This window comes from Anopheles merus, chromosome X (assembly GCF_017562075.2).
Source record: "Anopheles merus strain MAF chromosome X, AmerM5.1, whole genome shotgun sequence".
Taxonomy (NCBI): Eukaryota; Metazoa; Arthropoda; class Insecta; order Diptera; family Culicidae; genus Anopheles; species Anopheles merus.
The window spans coordinates 19,656,870-19,676,923 of NC_054081.1; the positions used below are offsets into that span (position 1 = coordinate 19,656,870).

Genomic DNA, 20,054 nt, shown 5'->3' on the forward strand with positions numbered 1-20,054 from the left:
ACACACACACACACACACACACACACAATAAAAACATAAACTAATTTTATGTTACGTTTGGTTTCATTTAATTTATCGTTTTTGTTGAACGTATCGTTTTTAACTATTTATGGTTTTTGTTGTTAGATTATGTTTTTAATATTAAGCATGGCTTGTGGTAGATTTTAATTTGCCAAAATTTTATGCAATTGTGTCATGTTCTTTCATTTTTGCAAAATAGCAACTTTAGAAAAACAAACTGCAACAAGCAAATGATTTTCATGGACTTTTGAACTTATTCCATTCAACTTTAGGATACGACACCCTTCCAATAGACTCAATGCAAGGTCTGGAGATTGGAGGAGGCGGTGGTAGCAGCAACGGTGGTGCGACTGGTAACGGCGGCATGGGCGGCCAGCAGCAGTCTGGCGGTGGGCCCGGTTCGGTGGTGATGGGTGGCGGCGGTGCCAGCGGCATGTCCTCGTCCGGCCAGCCAACCTCACCGTACGGTATGGACATGGACGTTGGCGAAATGGAAGCTAGCGAGCTGACGTTTGATCATCTGGACGTGATGCCATCGCCGCCGCAGGACAACAACCAGGTTGCTGCCTGGTACGATACCGATCTCTAAAGGTCGGGCATACTTTAGCGTCGATCAACTTTAGCAGCGGATGTCGCACACACACATCACAATACAAACATGCAGGTAGAATGTTTGAAAGAACGAAAGAACAGAGGAGGGGGCTAGGCGATCTGCGATCTAGGTGTAGGGCGCGTCTCTGCAATATCACTTCCATTGCTAACTGGGCGATTTTATTTTACAAGTGCTAACTTTTTTCTTTGCTCGATTTAAGGCTATACTGAAAATTTACATTACGCTCTTTCACGCACCGCGGATGTGTAGAGAAAAGCATTATTTTATTTTTTGATAACGATTTTACAATATCTTTTAGCTATTGATAGCTAGTAAAGCAAACAAACATATGGGCGGATTTAAGAAAGCACTTATTGTAATCTTTTTCATAATTTTACAAATATGTTGTGTGCATCTATGAACGTCTAATCCTCTCAACTATATGCTGGATATTTTTTTTAAATCATCTAAGGCAAGTCAATCTAACCCCATCACAGGTAAACCTAGAATACATTGAAATGTATTTTTGGAGGTTTTGCTACAAAATACAATAGAACTTAATATAAATTTGCTGAAAATTGTGTAAGGAATTAATTTGAAGGAAAAAAAATCGAATTCATGTAGCAAAATTATGATACTCCCGTATCTATTAAATTGAGACAAGTGTTAGGGAACATATTTGAATGGAAACCTATGCATACAGAAACAAAACGAATACAATTATCAATATGAAAGCAAACAAGAAAACGAAAAATATTAGTGCTTCCAAAAAAAACGAAAACCATGTTCAATTCGTTTCGTCCTCTCTTTTTCTCTCTTTCTCTCTTTCTCTCTCTCTCTCTCTCTCTCTCTCTCTCTCTCTCTCTCTCTCTCTCTCTCTGATATAATCCTTCTCTTCCTCCTACTCTTCTTCTCTCTCGTTTTCATCTAAAGAAGCAGTGCTTTCAATGCCAGCAATTTTAATTTACTTATCATTTAGATACTACCACTATTTACATCCCATTTTCTTCTATATTACAATAATATATAAATATATGATTATCGCTAATTGATAAGTTTTACGAACAATGTGCGGACACAATCAGTCACACTCTCTTTCTATCTTTCGTCACATATTTGTTCGACTTTGAACAATTAGTTCAATATGTTCCGGGTATCATTTATCAGATGCATTTGTCATAAACTCTCTGCCGTTACCCCGCTCTGTGGGATAATCTAACGCGTCAGAAGTCGCAAAATGGAGACATGACGATGTCATCGGTTTTGGACGAAAGGTTCTTTAACGATTTTTTAACGAATTGAATTGTTGGGCTTAACCGAAGAAAGCTTTGACAAATTTCAAGGTTCTATTCAAAACATGTCATAATGAACAGCAAGAACTAGACTTGAAGATAGTTGTGGACGACGTGTTCTATACGAAGTTGTGGCACTCTTTATTAACATATTTCATGTTACATCATATTTCAAAAGAATAACAAATCATATTAAAAAAAAACACTCTTATTTGAAAAATAACTTAGTACAATTCATTTTCTCCGTCGCCTTCCAGTTCAAGGGATTCTATAGGAAATGATTTAAAAAAAATGTATCAAGATTGTGAAAAGGACGACGGATCGCAATTCTAAGGGTACATCACTTAAATGTATCCTCACCAATGCGGTGAGTTATCCCTTCCATTGTTTTTTTTCTTTTTTATTATAATTCACCTCTCCTCACTCGTTTGACTCATTAACAAAAACTTAGTAACAATATTGGCTGGTAATTTATTTCTTAATGAGGAACAAAAATATCTAGAACAGTTCGTTCCATCGATTTATTTAAGGCAAGATTATTCACACGACAATGGATTGATGAAAATAAATAAGGGTAACATTTTCTGCAATAGAAAAACCCGAGCGGGATGAGTGAATATGGAAAGATATCCGGTTAACAGAATAGAAAAGGACAAATACATTTCATAAAACGGAAGTCGAGCAGAGCTATTTCATAAAAAGAAATGATGAAGCAACCCAGAGAAAAAGTGCAGTTGTTGCAAACTTATTGAACGCAAGGATAGAAGAAGTAAACAGACCTAAATGCACCTTCCCATACACACATCCATAGAGGAGAAATGGTACGAAGTTAGTATAGCAAGTAACTTTTTAGCGGTATAATCAATGTTTTATCATTCATCTGATCATGATCCCAAAATATAATAAACAAACAAACAAGAAGAAAATAAACAAGCAAGGAACAGCAACCAATGCGAGTCAAATAACACAACACAGACAAGAGAGAAACTAAAATAACGGTAGAAAAAATGAATAGCAGAAATATATCGGGTATTAAATAAAATTGAAGCAACAAAACAAAACAAATTGGAATGAGACAAAAGCTATAGCGAGAGCGAGAGAGAGACAGAGAGAAAAACAGGGAATAAAAGACATCGCAGAACTGTCTCACCGGCACGGGTCGCACGGAACATGGATTTTCGAAAGCTTCTGCTGTTTTTATCGCACGCCCCACTGCTAGCATGGTTTTTCTTCGGTTTTCAACTCAATTGTACATTCGCTAGAACAGGTTTTATGGTCCGCTTCTGCGTTTGCTTGATTGCTACTGGAAAGATAAAAAAGGACGGGGCTGAGCGATGTTGTCCTAAAACGTTGATGTTCCAGAAAAATGGGGACTAGATTGGGGTAAATCATACGTCTTTTTTCACGTAACGACCTATGCGATCATGCCGCTCTATACAAGATTTAGAGACTGATTAAGTACTACGCAGTCAGATTGTCAATTCTTGCTACGGGCATTCAGGCATGTTGTTAAGTCTCGCGTTCCTTGTTAATGCCATTCATAAAAAAAACCCTGATTATAGAATTTCTGGATTACGCCTTAGTAGTTGATACTATTTGGAAGGTTGGAGTTGCATTTGTAGTTGCATTACCATAGACATAATGTGTAGTGTCGTGTATCAGTCAGCAGCAATAGCGTTTAACACACTCAGAATGCGTGACGTGTGCATATTAGACGTTCAACGTAAGCGACGACAGTTACAGCTTCTGGGTGATTTCTCCTCCCACGCATGGGTGATGTTTACCGACACGCTCCCGTGCGTCCCTCCGCCGATGCACATGACTGCGAAATGGTCTGGATGATCGCGATGCACCTGCTGGACCCTTGGAACACACTTCTTCCACGATATGCCACACGCGCCGGAAGTTGCAGTTGCAACACGAAAGCTGACTCGACCAGTTTGGTCGCAACATTGAAGGAGAGCTCGGTACTGCTATGAATTCTCGGTTCCTACTAGTGGCACTGCTATTGCGGGTATCGCGGGCCGATTGGGTCGAGATACCGCAGGTCAAACCATCGCCTCCGCTAACCCGAGGAGTATCCATCAGCACCACAATCAAACCCGCCACCATCGACGGTCACGTGTTGTCCCACTCGCATCTGCTACTGTCCCATCTTTCTGGCGACCGGAGAAGAGTGGGAAGTCATTGGTCGCCATCTGTATCTGGTGGTAGTGGCAGTAGCAGTAGTACCTCCTCCTATAACCGCTGGCATCGACCCGTAAATGATCTACTCGAAAATCATGGCCTTAACATGAGCGAATCTCGTCGGGCACCAGCCTGGGTGGGTACAACGACCTGGCAAGAAGCACATCAACACCCGTCCGTTACGCTAGTGAATATTTCAAACAAAGTGGAGCAGTTGCACGATGCCGAAAGTGACGAGGACGCGTATGACGACGGTCAGTACCCGGTGGTGCACACAGAGCTGCTTCCGTTCGGAAATAGATACGAGGAAGAGTCGATCGAATCGATCGCTGCGAACGGAGCACCAAAAGCCATCCTTCATTCTGTGGCACCGTCCGTGGCTCACTTTGACGATTTCGATGACTACGACGAACTATTGCCACAGGTGCATCAGGTGAAGCCAAAACCTCCGAACAGCGAGATAGAAGTAGAGGAGGAGGAGGAGTACGTAGATGAGGAGGACCTAGAAGAAGTGCACGAACCGGACAGGACCATCGAGGAATTTGAAACAGAGGAGCAATTGAAACTACCGAGTAAGCTTCATGGGCATCCCCAACCACCGACGGGACTAGGTGGATTTCTCGACTTTCTCCGACGTATGCAGGTCAGCTTCGTGCAGCGAACGGCACACACGATCGGTGACAAGATACGAATGCTGGCCGGGATGCGCGATCAGCTCCTGAGCACCATTGGTAAATTCTGCGGCATCAATATTGAGACGTATCAATAATGTCAGACATCCATAAACTATCTATAGCATTACCCTATTTTCTCCACTTTCCAGAGCGACGTATTGCCGTTCTATGGCGGGGTAACAGTGATATGTACCAGTTCGAGCAGCGTAGCCGGGTCAAGCGCGGTTGGATGGAACCGCAAGCAGACACGGAGGCCATGGACTTCCCGTCAGCCGAAGGGGCGCTTCTTACCATTTCCTTTCTCACCTTCGCCGTATTTCTGATCAAGCTGGTGCTGCAGGTGATCAACACGATCAAGGCGAAACACTACACGTACAGCACATTCGCGGCGGCCACACCGGTGTCGGGAGGATTACTAGTTAAACGCACCCGGCGCCAAACGGTTGATCCGCACGAACTGCAGGTGATCCTGGGTGCACTCAATGGCTTTCGGCCCACGTAGTACACCGCCTCAGGCGTGTGCTGCTTACTTTTCTTTTTGGGGGCAGTTTTACAAGTTGTCTATAATTCATTTCTTATTTGATTGAAACACATGGCACGAGCAATAAAAAAAGGAAGTCGTCTCGCTTTTAAATGAAGTGCGGCGTATGCATTCTGCATTTCATTTGTTGATAACACTTTTCGGCAGGGTTACTAAAAACATGAAATTATGCATAAAGTTAAAACATGTTTCAAAAGACTATTTTGGAATTTGAAATATGCTAATTTGTAATACTTAAACGAAGTTTCACATAAGTTCCTTTATTTTTTTCTCCATGATATCAAATAAAATGTGCAGCGTTAAACATTTTGCGGCAGATATGTTGTCAGCCTATAGTTCGGCAGGTTTCGTTATTTACATGTTCAGTCCGTTCAGTGAACTTTTCCGTATGCCATTTGCCTTTTGCTAGGCAAATAATAATTATTGCGCACAACTGTACTCTACTCACGCGCATAGGCGAAAGGCCATGAGAGTGACAAAATGCTGACAAATTTTTCAAAACGTGGGCTTTTGTCACTTTTTTGAGCTTTTGTCAAAATTTAGTAACCTGGAGCCAAGGTGTGTTTATTAAGAAGGTGAATTATTAGCGCGTTTTCCAGGCGCCATCATTGAGAATTGTTACCGTATTAATACACGATGCGCAATCTCAGATTGCACCAAGATTGCGCATAAATTTTCAAGATTATATGTCCGAGATATATAAATTTTTTTTGACAGATAAATATATCAAACCGACCCGTTTGACAGATAAATATATGCGCAATCTGAGATAGCGCATCGTCTATTGCTACGGTTATGTCAAATCGCATACAATTTTCTACACCGCCCTCCAACCCTTCCCGATTTTAATACCGGAGCCCCCAGTAGTGTTATGTCAAGTCGTGAAATGTCAATTTGCTCTGAAGCACTTCACCTTCTAATATCCATACACCTTGCGCCTGCTTCCGAACAATTCAATATCTCGCTGAAAGAGTCAATTACAGTGGAGCGCCGATTATCCGGGCTCTTCGGGACTCCCCAAGTGAAATTTTTCGGGGATAATGAACACAAACTCATGCCATCTCTTTCTATTCATCAGCCCTACTCTCTCACACGCATCGATGAACTTTTACACATCTCTTTGTTCATTGTACTATATTTGAAGGGTTTAAAAGTGATAGATAACAATTCATGTTCATGAACTAGTTATGGTCAAATGTTAATGGTGTAATATAAACATAAACATATAAACATATGTTTGTACCATGGTCGACCTGAGTTCAATTCCATTTTTATTGTTTTTTTTATGATTTTAAGTTTTATTTAATTTTTAAATCATCCAGCTCCAATAACTTCAAACCCATTTACTCATTGTTCGAAATGCGTGTTTAATAGTAAATCTGTTATTTTTATTGTTTTATTTATTTCTTTTAATTCATTTAGTATCAGTACCCCTTCATACAAACAAACCAGTAAATAGCAAGATAATGAATAATAATATGGTGGCGCAACTGGCAAAGTGATTCGAAGTAGAACTAGCGATGTGGTTGGTAGCATCAAGGATAAAGCATGATCATGAATTGGAACATGAGTGGAGGGAGTGAATCCGAATGTTCATTTCTATTTTTAGCTCTTTTTTGCATGGGTTCATCTTTCACGTGTGTTCACTATCCCCGAAAATGATCTTAGCGAAATATCCCCGAAAAGACCAGCGAAAACCAGCGTGGTCGGGAGCTTGGGACGAGGCGTAAACTCAAAAAGTTTACGCTTGATTTGTATGGGAGAGCGTATACTTCGTGTCAAAAGATTATAGGGTTGTATGGCTGACATTTAGTTTACGCCAAAGTTTACGCTTCGTGTGACGTCCGTAATATGTCTGAGATATATAATTATTTTTAAATAGATAAATATATCAAACCGATACGTTTTACAGATAAATATATGCGCAATCTGAGATTGAGCATCGTGTATTAATAACCCAAGTAGCAACCGAAGCTTTTTTCTCCCAGTTTCAACCCCCTCATGTCCAAAAACTGCCTTCGCTCACTATTCCTATCCCATTTCTACATTTTACAACGTTTGTTGCGTTCTCGCTCATCAGGGTGTTAGTCAATTCTCTCCTGCCACACGAAGAGAATTCTCCTGCACACTTCGTGTGTTTGATTCTACCCATCCCTGTTGAAAACAAGTCATTTTCTTCCATCGCACTCATCTGGGTGTTTGCTCTTTTCCATCCAAGCCAAAGAGCGACTTCAGTGTGCTCTGAACCGTGGACATGAGAGTGTGTGTTTGTGTGCTGCGTGAACTATTTTTCCTGCGTAAAACACTTACCCGTACTGCACCATCCACGGTGTTCTTTTTGCTTTATCGGAGGACGAATTGTTATCATCGAATTGTTTCGGCAAGTGTCCTTTTCTAAGTGTCTAGTGCTATGTGACATTTATTCTAAATAAAACATTGCACTTTACAAGTTTCAGATGTGTGCTGCTACCGCTAGCTGTTCTCCAAATCTCTTCAAATTGCGACACTGTGTGCACAGGCGTTCAAGGTTCAATTGATCCCCAAGCTCAAAGGTAATTTTATCACATCTTTAAATCAAGGTTAATCTTTTTAATAAAGTGTGTCTATTAATTGTGTATTTTCATCAACAGCCTTCATACAACACCGCAGTTGAGGCGCGCCAAATCTGATGACATCTTTCCTGAACCAAACAGGCTGAACACGCGCACCACCACGGGCGCCAACGCGGTGTGAAGAGGGAAGAAGAAAAGACATAATTGGAAACAGTAGTGCCAGGCTTCCAACCACCGTGTATGTGTATGTAAGTATGTGAGAACACATGTGTGAATCCTCTTGTGGGAATTGCAAAAAGAAGAGAATAAAGAGTGTGAAGCAGCTAGACTGCCGCAACCAAATCAAGAGAGTGTATTCTCATTTCAATCCGAACTGGAAGAGAGTGATGACCTGCGAGAGAGAATAAAACTAGAAACACGAGAGAGGGCCACACGAAGCACTTTCGGGTTTTTTCGCCTTCGCGCACATTTTGCTTTATGCGCGCGACTAAGTGAGCCTTGATGAGCGCGATGGCTCCGATACAAAGGTCTTCGGCTTTGCTAGCTGGGATGTTAGGCTGGAAATAGACGATCCGAGATCGTCGCGGTACCGCGAAATTCGCGCCTTGTTTATAACAGTTGTAGAACAGTTGGGTTGTCAAATCTTCCGCGCCTCCAATCCAAGGATAATGTATTTAGAAGGTTGATTTTTATCGCTTTTGCTGGGCGACATTGTGGGGGACATCTGTCACTCTCTGCATACAAATTTCATTACCCCGCACCAGCCCTCCCCGATTTTTATACCGGAGCCCCCGGAAGAGAAATGTCAAGTCGAGAAATGTCATTTTGCTCTGAACAACTTCACCTTGTCATTTATAACACCTTGCTCCAATCGCGCCTGCTGTTTCGCAGAGATACCCAACTTCGGTATTACTGAGATTTTCGCGGTAGCGCGAACCGATTATTTTTACTTTTTCTGACGGATTTGTGTGAAAACACGTGTCGAGAAATGGGTTTTGTATTTTATTTTGCATAAACTATGTGAAATAAATAATTTGATTCGCAAATTGATCGAAAAATATTTCTTCTTGGCACATTCAATCGTCATCAGACCTCGGATGGTTCCATACACGAACCGCGATTATCTCGCCTATCTGTCAAATTTTATAACATAACTAGCTGGCCCGACAAACCGAGTTATTCCGAAAAATACAGGCGTCCCCCGAGTTACGACCCTCTCGAGTTACGACGATTCGCAGATACGACGATTTTGATTTTGACATTGAAAAGTTGTCTTCGAGAAGAAATTGATGTATATTTTTGAATTTCTGAGCTGATAACCGTTACACACACATTTCCAAAGATTCCACAACTACCTGATATTGAATATCTATATCGTGTAAACGACTTTTTGTGTAAAATTAATACATTATCGAACATTATTTCAAATAAAAAACATGATATAATAGATTTCGACTCTTCAACTTCGGTTATAAATTTTACATTGACAGATATTCGACATGCGACTTTTTCGACTTACGCCTTGCGTTGGGACTTTTTTTCGGTCCCAAATCCAGTCGTATCTCGGGGGACACCTGTATATATATATATACAGGCGTCCCCCGAGATACGACCCCCTCGAGTTACGACGATTCGCAGATACGACGATTTTGATTTTGACAGTTGGAAGTTGTCATTGACAAGAAATTGATGTATTTTTTTGAATATCTGGACTGATAACCGTTATATACATATTTCCAAAGATTCCACAACTACCCTATATTGAATATCTATATTGTGTACGGTTTTTAAATATAATTATTACATTATCGAACATTATTTTAAATAAAATACACGATATCCTAAATTCCCACTCTTCAACTTCGGCTATAAACTTTATATTCATAGATATTCGACATACGACTTTTTCGACTTACGCCTTGCTTTGGGACATTTTTTCGGTCCCAAATACAGTCGTATCTCGGGGGACACCTGTACTAAAATATTCCACTATTGCTTTTTTACTTGGGATATTTGTAACGTGCCCGGGGATCTCAGGACCCGATCATCGAGTGTAAACCGCCAGCCACCAAGTGTCAAAGTGCTGCACACAACACAACAGCAATCCTGCTCTTTGTATGGGAGTTAGAAATACATTATTAAATTAATTTTAGTGTAATATTTGAACGATTTTTATATCTTAAAACCTATTCTCATACCACCATAAGGTGTGTGCAAAGTTTCGTTGGAAATGATCCAGCCGTTTCGGAGGTTGCTCGCAACAAACACTGTGACACGAGCTTTTTATATATATAGATTGACAGCTCAAGTCATACGCGATTTTCGCGGTACCGCGATGATCTCGGTTCGTCTATTTCTAGCCTAAGGGCTTGGTACTTGTTTCGAAGCAGCGTATCGCAACGCATTGCGAGACGCACGCTGGTATCTGTTCGCTGCGTTCTGCATGGATATGTCAGCACATTTTACAAAGAAAAACATCAACAGACAGCAATAATGCGTATTATTTATAGGTTCTGAAGTGATTATATTGTTAAATCACAACTGTAAAATCATTTCCAGTTGGGCATATTGCATACTGACCCGCAAACACCTATTTTGCAGCAATTACGAAATTACTTTCTCTACATTTATTTTGTTTTATTTATAAAATTATTTAGTAGTCCAATTACACGCAAAACTGCGCTCGAAACAATTTAACGTGAAAAAATATCGATTTTCACCCGATATGGTTAAATCATTTTGACAGACGCATGACGACGTGCGTTGAAATAGAAATTATTCTACTTTGACGCTGCGTCGTGCGTCGTTAACGCATGCTTCTGTCAAATCCCATACATTTTGGAAAAAGCGCAACGCATTCCGTCGGAACAAGTACCACTCTCTAAGGCCCGTGTCTGTGCTCCATCGGATGCGATTTTATCGGAAGGCCTGTCAAAATTTTATATGGGATTTGACAGATAACGTCGGACGTGCGATTTCGTCGTACGACGGAATCAAAAATTTTGATTTCGTCGGACGCCGCATCCGATTTTATCTGTCAAACTAAATGTGTGGTGTTTTGTAGGAACAATCTCAACTTAATTTTTCATAATCGTTATATTATTAAAATCATCCAAATAATCGCAATATTATACGAAAAAGCGTTTGACAGCACGTGCGATAAAATCGCATGCGATGGAGCACAGACACGGGCCTAACGCAGAGATGCTCATGCTGGATATCTCTGCGGAACTGTTAGGCCGCAAATACACGACACGCGTTTCCGCACCCGCGTTAACCTTTAAGTTGGCTACCGGATACCCGGGTATTTTTTCGGCTTTGAACTGCAATAACTTTTGATTCATTGCTATTACTGACCTGAAATTTTCCGTAGCCTCCCAACTTTTAATTTATGATTTTTTGGTGCATAAGTTGGAATTTTAAACAGCCTGTAAGTATTTTATTTTGATTTTTTTTAAACTTTGCCACGTAAGTTGGAAACCAGCATACCCGGGTATTCCATACATTTTGTATGGAGAATGACGTTTCTCTTCTTGCTCTTTTCGTATTGTGCTTATTTTCGAGTCAAATTCAAGCGATTCCAAATTTCAATTTGACCGTTATTTTTACCAAAAAATTAAGAAAACTTAATGAATAAATGAAATAGAAGAGAATACATGGTCTGCATTACTTGCTTACAGCATTAAAATATAGAAAGTGTAACGACCAAGCGTTTTACGGGTGGCGGAAGGTTAATTGGCCGCTTTAATAATATTTAGCACAATTCGGCAGAGCACACAATAAATTATACACAGAAGTCAGTGGCTTACGTCTGTTCAGTTCAATGTCGCGCCAAGAAGAGAGCTTTATTCTATGACAGTTCATCTAGCACCCGGGTGCTCCAGCGGTCAAGATATAACGCGTTTATACCGCTGCGTTCGGGATTCAGGTTGAGTGCACAGTGGGCGATATTAGTCCGGACGTTACAAAAGCATTGTTTTCCTATGAAAATCGTTAATTTTTTGCATCAAAATGTCGCGTGTCTAAATCTGATTGCTTACTCTACGGTTAAAACGGCTAAATAATAACCGTTCAAATAGACATAGAGCGAAAAAGTTCCGCGGGACGACGTCTCGCGCGACAACGTCTCGCGCGACAACGTCTCGCGCGGAAACTTCTCGCGCGACAACGTCTCTTGCGACAAAAAGTAGCTCAAATTTGCAAACAGAGCTACTCATCTCGCGCGACATTTTTCATCCGAAATAATCGAATTATCAAGTTTGTTTACTAGCCAGATTAATGCCAAACGCAAAAAAAGATTTGAACACATTTGAACTCATTTTTTTATGTTTTTATACAAAAAGCACGTAAGTTGAATGGGCCAAATTAGCTACTTTGATCTACGCGGAGTGAAATTTTAAGCTATTTTTTGTCGCGTTTGACGTTGTCGCTCTATGTCTATTTGAAGGGTCAATTGAGACGTATTTCTATTTAGACCGTTCAAATAGACATAGAGCGACAACGTTGCGCGCCACAAATGCCTTTGTTGGTAACGTGGTAAAAATGCAAGGTGGTGGAAAAGGGCCTTTGGGGGGTCGCTGTAGTTGAGTGACTTTACGGCATTTTAAAATCGTTAACCATTGGTTTCCGCACACATAGCATAGCAAATGGAACAGATTTTTTTGTTACTTAGTGCAATGTTGTATGTCTATTGATTTAACGAAAAAATAAGATGTAATTATAAAAAGATTTGATGATTTCTTTCGTCACGAAATTTAAAATCATTCCAAGTGCCACAAATCCACTAAACGACCACTAAACGGGTTCTAAACGACTCAAGCTCTCAACCTAAACGGAATATAGAAAGACTTCGTTTAGCAGACGACAAACGACTCGTGCATTCTAAAAATAGCAAAAGAGCTGGTGGCGCCATCTTTTTGTGGGATACCCAAACACTGGAGCTTCCTCGCTTGGAAGAGAGCTTTCTCCTGTCCTCTGTACTGTTGTATGGGTTCGCATTGAAGTTATGCATAGCTAGAACTAGAACGGCGATACGATTGTTTAAATATTAAACTCCAATGAAAACCACCAGAACTAAAGCAAGTGAGATTTGAGCAATGATCGTTGGTGTTGATACCCACGTATCTGACCACACGACCATTCAAATAGATTTTTACTCGGAAAGTTAGAACCCAAGTGCCACAAATCCACTAAACGACCACTAAACGGCTTCTAAACGACTCAAGTTCTCTACCTAAACGGAATATAGAAAGACTTCGTTTAGCAGACGCCAAACGACTCATGCATTCTAAAAATAGCAAAAAAGCTGGTGGCGCTATCTGTTGGTGGGATACCCCAACCAGTTGAGCTTCATCGCTTGGAGGAGAGCTTTCTCATTTCCTCTGTACTGTTGTATGGTTTCGCATTGAAGTTATGCATCGCTAGAACTAGAACGGCGATACGATTGTTTAAATACTAAACTCCAACGGAAACCACCAGCACTGAAGCAAGTGAGATTTGAGCAATGGTCATTGGTGTTGATACCCACGTATCTAACCACACGACCATTTACATAGATTTTTGCTCAGAAAGTTAGAAGGCTATATAGGTCATAATAAATGCAACTTGTCGAAACACATTGCAAGAAAAGGATAGCAATATAATGATGAGTTGTAATACGCCATCTATTGATCAAACCAATGAAGCTGTGGAGCTTTCATTTTTTTTCTATGGATATTCAATTTTCCAGTCGTTTAAGCTTAATCTGTGGCGCTTGGGAAGGCTATATAGGTAATGCCCAAATAGCCAGCTCGTACTTTACAGGGTTTACCAGCGTAATAAACAACTGTCCACTTGTTTATAACAATAGTCGTTTTGAATAGACACCGCTGTCTACCACTTGCTCACACGTCAGATGCCCAAGTGCCACAAATCCACTAAACGACCACTAAACGGCTTCTAAACGACTCAAGTTCTCTACCTAAACGGAATATAGAAAGACTTCGTTTAGCAGACGGCAAACGACTCATTCATTCTAAAAATAGCAAAAAAGCTGGTGGCGCTCTCTGTTGGTGGGATACCCCAACCAGTAGAGCTTCATCGCTTGGAGGAGAGCTTTCTCATTTCTTCTGTACTGTTGTATGGTTTCGCATTGAAGTTATGCATCGCTAGAACTAGAACGGCGATACAATTGTTTAATTACTAAACTCCAACGGAAACCACCACCAGTACTGAAGCAAGTGAGAATTGAGTTATGGTCGTTGGTGTTGATACCCACGTATCTGACCACACGACCATTCACATAGATTTTTGCTCAGAAAGTTATAAGGCTATATAGGTCATGATAAGATGAAACTTGTCGAAACACATTGCAAGAACAGGATAGCAATATAATGATGAGTTCCCAAGCGCCACAGATTAAGCTTAAACGACTGGAAAATTGAATATCCATAGAAAAAAAATGAAAGCTTCACAGCTTCATTGGTTTGATCAATAGATGGCGTATTACAACTCATCATTATATTGCTGTCCTTTTCTTGCAATGTTTTTCGACAAGTTTCATCTTATCATGACCTATATAGCCTTATAACTTTCTGAGCAAAAATCTATATGAATGGTCGTGTGGTTAGATACGTGGGTATCAATACCAATGACCATTGCTCAAATCTCACTTGCTTCAGTGCTGGTGGTTTCCGTTGGAGTTTAGTATTTAAACAATCGTATCGCCGTTCTAGTTCTAGCGATGCATAACTTCAATGCGAAATCATACAACAGTACAGAGGAAATGAGAAAGCTCTCCTCCAAGCGATGAAGCTCAACTGGTTGGGGGGTATCCCACCAATAGAGAGCGCCACCAGCTTTTTGCTATTTTTAGAATGAATGAGTCGTTTGCCGTCTGCTAAACGAAGTCTTTCTATATTCCGTTTAGGTAGAGAACTTGAGTCGTTTAGAAGCCGTTTAGTGGTCTTTTAGTGGATTTGTGGCACTTGGGTTGTAATACGCCATCTATTGATCAAACCAATGAAGCTGTGGAGCTTTCATTTTTTATATGGATATTCAATTTTCCAGTCGTTTAAGCTTAATCTGTGGCGCTTGGGTGATTTAGGGCTGTTTAACGAAAAATCGTTCCGATGTCGTACTTTGTGGCTGATTAAGAGATAGACGGTACTTTGCGGAACTATGGAGCTTTTTAACAGGCACATGGTACTCTTTGGAACTTTGCGGCTGATAAGCACTATGTGTAGGGTTCATGATGGAACTTGAAGGCTTGTTAAGAAAAGGTACTAAACTTGGTGGAACTTTACAGCTTTTTAATACATGACATCGGTTCAAGGTGGCTCTTGTCAAAGTGTCAAAGACGGACGCCGGCAATAATCTCATTGCTGCTGCACAAGTTAGATTCGTTAATTGAAGAATGAATATTGAGTGAAGTGATTGTGGATTATCAGTAAATTGTGTAAAATTTTGTGTAATTCATCAATACAAAAGATTTAAAAATATACATATGTGTTTAAACGAAACAAATCTTGTCGATCGATGACGCTTGCTTGAAAATAAAACACAAAGAAAAATAATCCCTGGCATCGTGGCATAAGGAAGCTGCTTAGGCGCTGTTTGAAAGACCCACATAGAACTTTGATGCTGTTTATCTACTGCAAAAGGCGAATTAGAACAGCGATCTTTAGCGTGCCAAAATGAGCTGCTTAAGCAATTCTGGCTATTTGGGTGATTAGATGAAACTTGTCGAAACACATAGCAAGAAAAGGACAGCAATATAATAATGAGTTGCAATATGCCATCGATTGAGCAAAGAAATGAAGCTATGGAGCTTTTGTTTTTTTGTAGATATTTGATTTTCCAGTCGTTTAAGCTTAATCTGTGGCACGTGGGATGTGAGTAAGAGTACTTATCTCACTTAAATTGTCCATGTGTCTCGTAGATACTGAGGAATAAATGTTAAAATAGGAAATATAAATGACTTCTCAGTTTTTATCCTCAAACATTGAGAAAACAAAATAAATTATCCAATAAATTCACGAAATAACACGAAATAACACACTTGAATCTATGTTTTAATGTTAAATAAGAACTCGTGAAGCTCAAAATATATTTTTGAACAATATTTAATCGAAAAAATGTGGTAGCTAAATTAAATGAACCATTTAAAAAAATGTAAACAAAGTTTGAATCCTGGAGACCTTACGTCAAGTGACGAAATGTCAAAATGATCTAGATTCCACCACCTGATATTTTTAATCCACCTTGATTCCACCACCTGATATTTTGAATCCACCTTGGATATCAGAAGAAGTCGTGTTCGATTGGTGTTAAAGCACCCGTTGTAACACTGCCAAAATACAGCATTGTTGGTTTGCTAGATCTTCGTGAAAATGCAGTGCGGCGTTAGAACTAATTTCTAAAGCAACCCCTTAAAATATTCTAAATAAACCCTAGCGTGGGGCGTGGATGTGAAGAGGCAGCGCGAAATTGTACATTTTTGTTTAGTGGCCACAATCCTTCAAGCAACAGCAAAGCACGTGGCGGGAAAATGTCGAACAAAATTGTTAATATCGTCTGTCAGACTTCTAGCGAGAACCATCCGGTGATACGTAAGCAGCTTGTAGTCTTCCTATTTTTAGCTATGTCGTTTGCTACATAGGTAATTTATTTTGCAGTGGAAAACTACGAAACTTATCTCGAGCCCCGGCAGCATGACATGAAGTGTTTGCTAGCGTATGACCCCACCATCTCGAAGGTGGACGAAAAGGTTGGCAACATGTTGCTGGTATCTGGGGAGAAGAAGCTGTACATCGGGCAGATTCACGTTCCGACCGACGACGCACTTGAATCGGCGCCGGCCGACTTGCTGCGTACGTACGTGGCCCGACGCAACAAGGAAACGGGCAAAATGCGGCTATACGAGGTGCGAGCCACCACTCTGAAACACATCAGTCTGGACCGACCGGTAGGTGACGGACAGACTACTGCCGACTTGGACGTGCGGCAGCTGATACGACTGCAGAGCAAATTTAATGCCCGGTTGGGCCGTCGAAACCTTCTCCTGATGAACAAGCGAATGGACATGTCAGTGATGGAAGAGAAGCTGGAGCGAACAATCGCCGAGACGGTAGCGAAGGAACCGTCAACAACGGCGGCATCGTCCGAGGGTACTGTAACGGACCTGTCCTTACAGTCCGGCAACTCGATGGGCGATGTACTGCAGCGCGAGCTGCTAGCCAAATCAAAGCCCGACGCAAAATCGCTCCGAGATCTTTACGATGCCAAGCAGCTTATAGGGTTGGAAGTTTGGCAAAAACTTCTGGAACCGGCCCGGCAGCTGCTGCAGGTACCTGCCGAGGACTTGCAGATGGCTAATGCTTACCTCGAAAACAAGGTGAAGGCGGCAATGCAGTCGAGCGAACCGGCAGACCAACCGAACTTAGCCACCGTCCGGATCTGTCTGTACATGGACGTGTTGGCCCGGCTGCTTGGCCCCAAGGCATATCAAATGGCATTTAAACAGGAGCACCTCTCAGCCTTTACCAATGTGCTCGACGAGCCGATCCGGCACAGCTTCCTGCAGTCCGTTCGGAGGGAGACGAGTACGCGCTTCCAGGTGACGAAGTACACACACATCAAGGCGCTCATGTACTATCTGGCCCTTGCGTTTGCGATGGAGGGGCAAGAAGCGCTGGTTGTGGAAACGCTGCACAGATCGCTGGGTGTGCCGCGAAGCCAGCTGATAATGTACGGACGTGCTGTCGGTGCACGGTACAACGCAAAAAGTGATCAGTTTACACTTGGTACGAGACAACTGAGTGACAAGAGTGAGCAGCTGGCGGACATGTTAGCTGGATATAGACGGAGTGTCAAACGATCGCGTCAAAATTGATAGTCACGCATAATGTAATAGCATCCGAAGTATCAAGAGCAAGTAATGTAAAGTTGTTTTTCTTCTTCATACTTCATAATCCATTCACTATATTCGAATGGATTGTGTTTCGGATAAAACACTAATAATAATATTACGATTATTATCAATGTAAGCAGGTGTAATATGTTCGCCGAAGAAAGAATTTTAGTTTCAAGAAGTGAAGGGGGAATGAAGTGAACAAATATTGCAGGCAGTCCCCGAGATACGCTCAACCTCTCCAGCTTGCCACCTCGCTGGGGGAGCAATCTTAGCCTATTTCATAATTCGATTCCAACCTCGTCTGATCAACCTCTTCAGCTCAACCACTATCAATTATTTTCCGCATGAGACAAAGATGTGTGAAGTGTTGCACACTCTTATAGTAGCCGTTGTGTGTCTGGGTGTAGCATCTTGACGTTGTTAGCATTAGTCGCTCTTGTTAGTTTTTTTTGTACTTTCAACCATCCCTAATTCTGATTGTACAAAATTCATCCGTCTTATGGTTAGGTAACCTGTATCCATCAGCTCTATCAAACATGAGTTTGGCTGGTGGTATTTGAGGTCACATGGTGCGGCCATGAGCTGTAATCTATTACATATTCCGCAAAGGCCTCTTCCTAGATTTTTTTTTAACCGTGATATGGGTGCAACCTTAATCATGCCTTGCATTCCACGCTCAACCAATCCATTTTCGGTAGGATTCAAAGGCGTACTATGAATAAGTTTGATTTCTAATAAGTCGACTAGCCAAATTTTGAGATCTACCGCATTAAATTGGGGCTGCCTTCAATTTAATTGGCACATAATATGTTAAAAATATTCTGAATTACGCTCGTTGTCTACCATTTGTATCCGTTGGCTCCAGAGGGACTGCTACTAGGAACCGCGAGTAGTTATCTGTTAGAACCAACGTTTTACCATTGTTTGAGGTGGATGAAAAATCCATCGAGACATAAACCCACGGATTCTTTGGTAACTCCACTAATTCTATTGGTACCAGCATTCTTTTCTGGTTATACTAATTGCCATTCAGGAAAACTTCTTACAAACATTTCAATCTCTCTATTCACCTCGGACCACCAGAGTCCTTTTCTCAGAACATTTGGTTGACATGGCCATTCTTAATGCCCTTTCCCTGAGTGTATTTGGAAGTACCCCATTTTGCATATATAGTTACCTCTGAAACGCCTGATACTTTGCGATTTCCTGTGGCCATTTACTCTCTCTTCCTAATCAATCAATAACCATGTTTAATATACTATCTTTTTTCCAATTCCTTTCTTACTTGTTCTGTGGTTAACGACAACAATTGCTCATTAAACTGGTTTACGCAAGTAGTAACTAAACATAGTTCACGAGGCTCCTAAGAGATCCCAGTTTTTACGCACTTCTCATTATAAGTGCACATCTGCCGGACCAATACTTTATTTTTACAAACAACTTAAGCGCAGTGGAAGCACTGAAAACCGCGAAGGCTGTTGAAAGTCAGGACTATTTTGTACAAAAAATCTTAGAAATACTATGCTCAATGTTTGAGAAATAACTCCGAATTTCACTAGTGTGGAATACGCTCTCATTGTGGAATCCCCGAGAATCAACGAGAGGGAGGACTCACTGGCCAAAAAGGGCGCCTTAGAAAGGGAATTCTATAAACGACCTACCCATAGCACACGAATATCTTTGCTTACCACAGAAATTCTGTCTAACTCGATAGCAAAGCATGTGGGAGCAAGATGACCACTAGTGTTGGGCATTGTGCGCGAGTGTGCACTGTGCGCACAGCACACCTCATTGTGCGCACTGCACAGCACACTTTGTACTGTGCGAGCACACTTCGCACAGTGCGCGCACTTCGCACAGTGCTCGCACTTCGCACTTTTCGCACAGTGCGTGCGCACTCCGCACTTTTCGCACACTTCGCACAGTGCGGGCACTTTTCGCACACTCCGCACAGTGCACGCACTTTTCGCACAGTGCGAGCACACTTCGCACAGTGTAAGCATATTTTTCAAATTTCGTGCAGTGCTTCACTTTGTACTGTGTGAGCACTCTTCGTACCATGTTATAGGAAGTCAGGTGGTGTAGTACTGAGCATATTTTGTCAAACCGCCTTTTAGCATTAGCATCAGTTAGCATTAGCGACTCCGATCCGTTGGTGCAACGAGTTCAAGTCGGGGCGAATCAAAGGTCCATAAATCGCTTGCACACATTCATACCACAAACATATCCATCGCCCCCCCCCCCTCTCGCCCTGTCCCATGTCCCCTTCTCTTTAGTTAATTACAAAATTTGACTAGGGCTCC

The 20,054-nt window shown here is 41.3% G+C and overlaps 3 protein-coding genes across 8 annotated transcripts in view; all 3 read left to right on the top strand.

The window, feature by feature from the left end:
• Nucleotides 1–1,059, top strand: part of LOC121599580 (armadillo segment polarity protein) — a 47,509-nt gene extending 46,450 nt beyond the window's left edge. For 4 of the 6 annotated variants that reach the window (XM_041927482.1, XM_041927475.1, XM_041927501.1 and 1 more), the window contains one exon: nt 294–1,059. In XM_041927482.1, coding sequence (XP_041783416.1) covers nt 294–610 — 317 coding nt within the window. In that variant the 3' untranslated portion in view covers nt 611–1,059. The remainder of the gene's footprint in view (nt 1–293) is intronic. The other 2 variants (XR_006005698.1, XR_006005697.1) reach the window with 1 other exon arrangement.
• Nucleotides 1,060–1,414: 355 nt separating this feature from the next.
• LOC121599606 lies at nt 1,415–5,425 on the top strand. The gene is made up of 2 exons (XM_041927530.1): nt 1,415–4,823; nt 4,916–5,425. The coding sequence occupies exons 1-2, from the start codon at nt 3,881–3,883 to the stop codon at nt 5,266–5,268; spliced, it is 1,296 nt and encodes a 431-aa protein (XP_041783464.1). The 5' UTR covers nt 1,415–3,880; the 3' UTR covers nt 5,269–5,425.
• Nucleotides 5,426–16,137: 10,712 nt separating this feature from the next.
• LOC121596571 lies at nt 16,138–17,879 on the top strand. The gene is made up of 2 exons (XM_041921633.1): nt 16,138–16,447; nt 16,514–17,879. Exons 1-2 carry the CDS (start codon nt 16,387–16,389, stop codon nt 17,728–17,730), a joined length of 1,278 nt encoding a protein of 425 aa, XP_041777567.1. The 5' UTR covers nt 16,138–16,386; the 3' UTR covers nt 17,731–17,879.
• The last annotated feature ends 2,175 nt before the right edge of the window (nt 17,880–20,054 follow it).

Excerpts from the sequence above, each read along its gene's own strand:
- LOC121599606 (XM_041927530.1), top strand. The coding sequence starts at position 3,881 with ATGAATTCTCGGTTCCTACTAGTGGCACTGCTATTGCGGGTATCGCGG. Across the intron at positions 4,824-4,915 it reads TCAGCTCCTGAGCACCATTG|AGCGACGTATTGCCGTTCTA; the intron begins GTAAATTCTGCG and ends TCCACTTTCCAG.
- LOC121596571 (XM_041921633.1), top strand. The coding sequence starts at position 16,387 with ATGTCGAACAAAATTGTTAATATCGTCTGTCAGACTTCTAGCGAGAAC. Across the intron at positions 16,448-16,513 it reads CGAGAACCATCCGGTGATAC|TGGAAAACTACGAAACTTAT; the intron begins GTAAGCAGCTTG and ends TTTATTTTGCAG.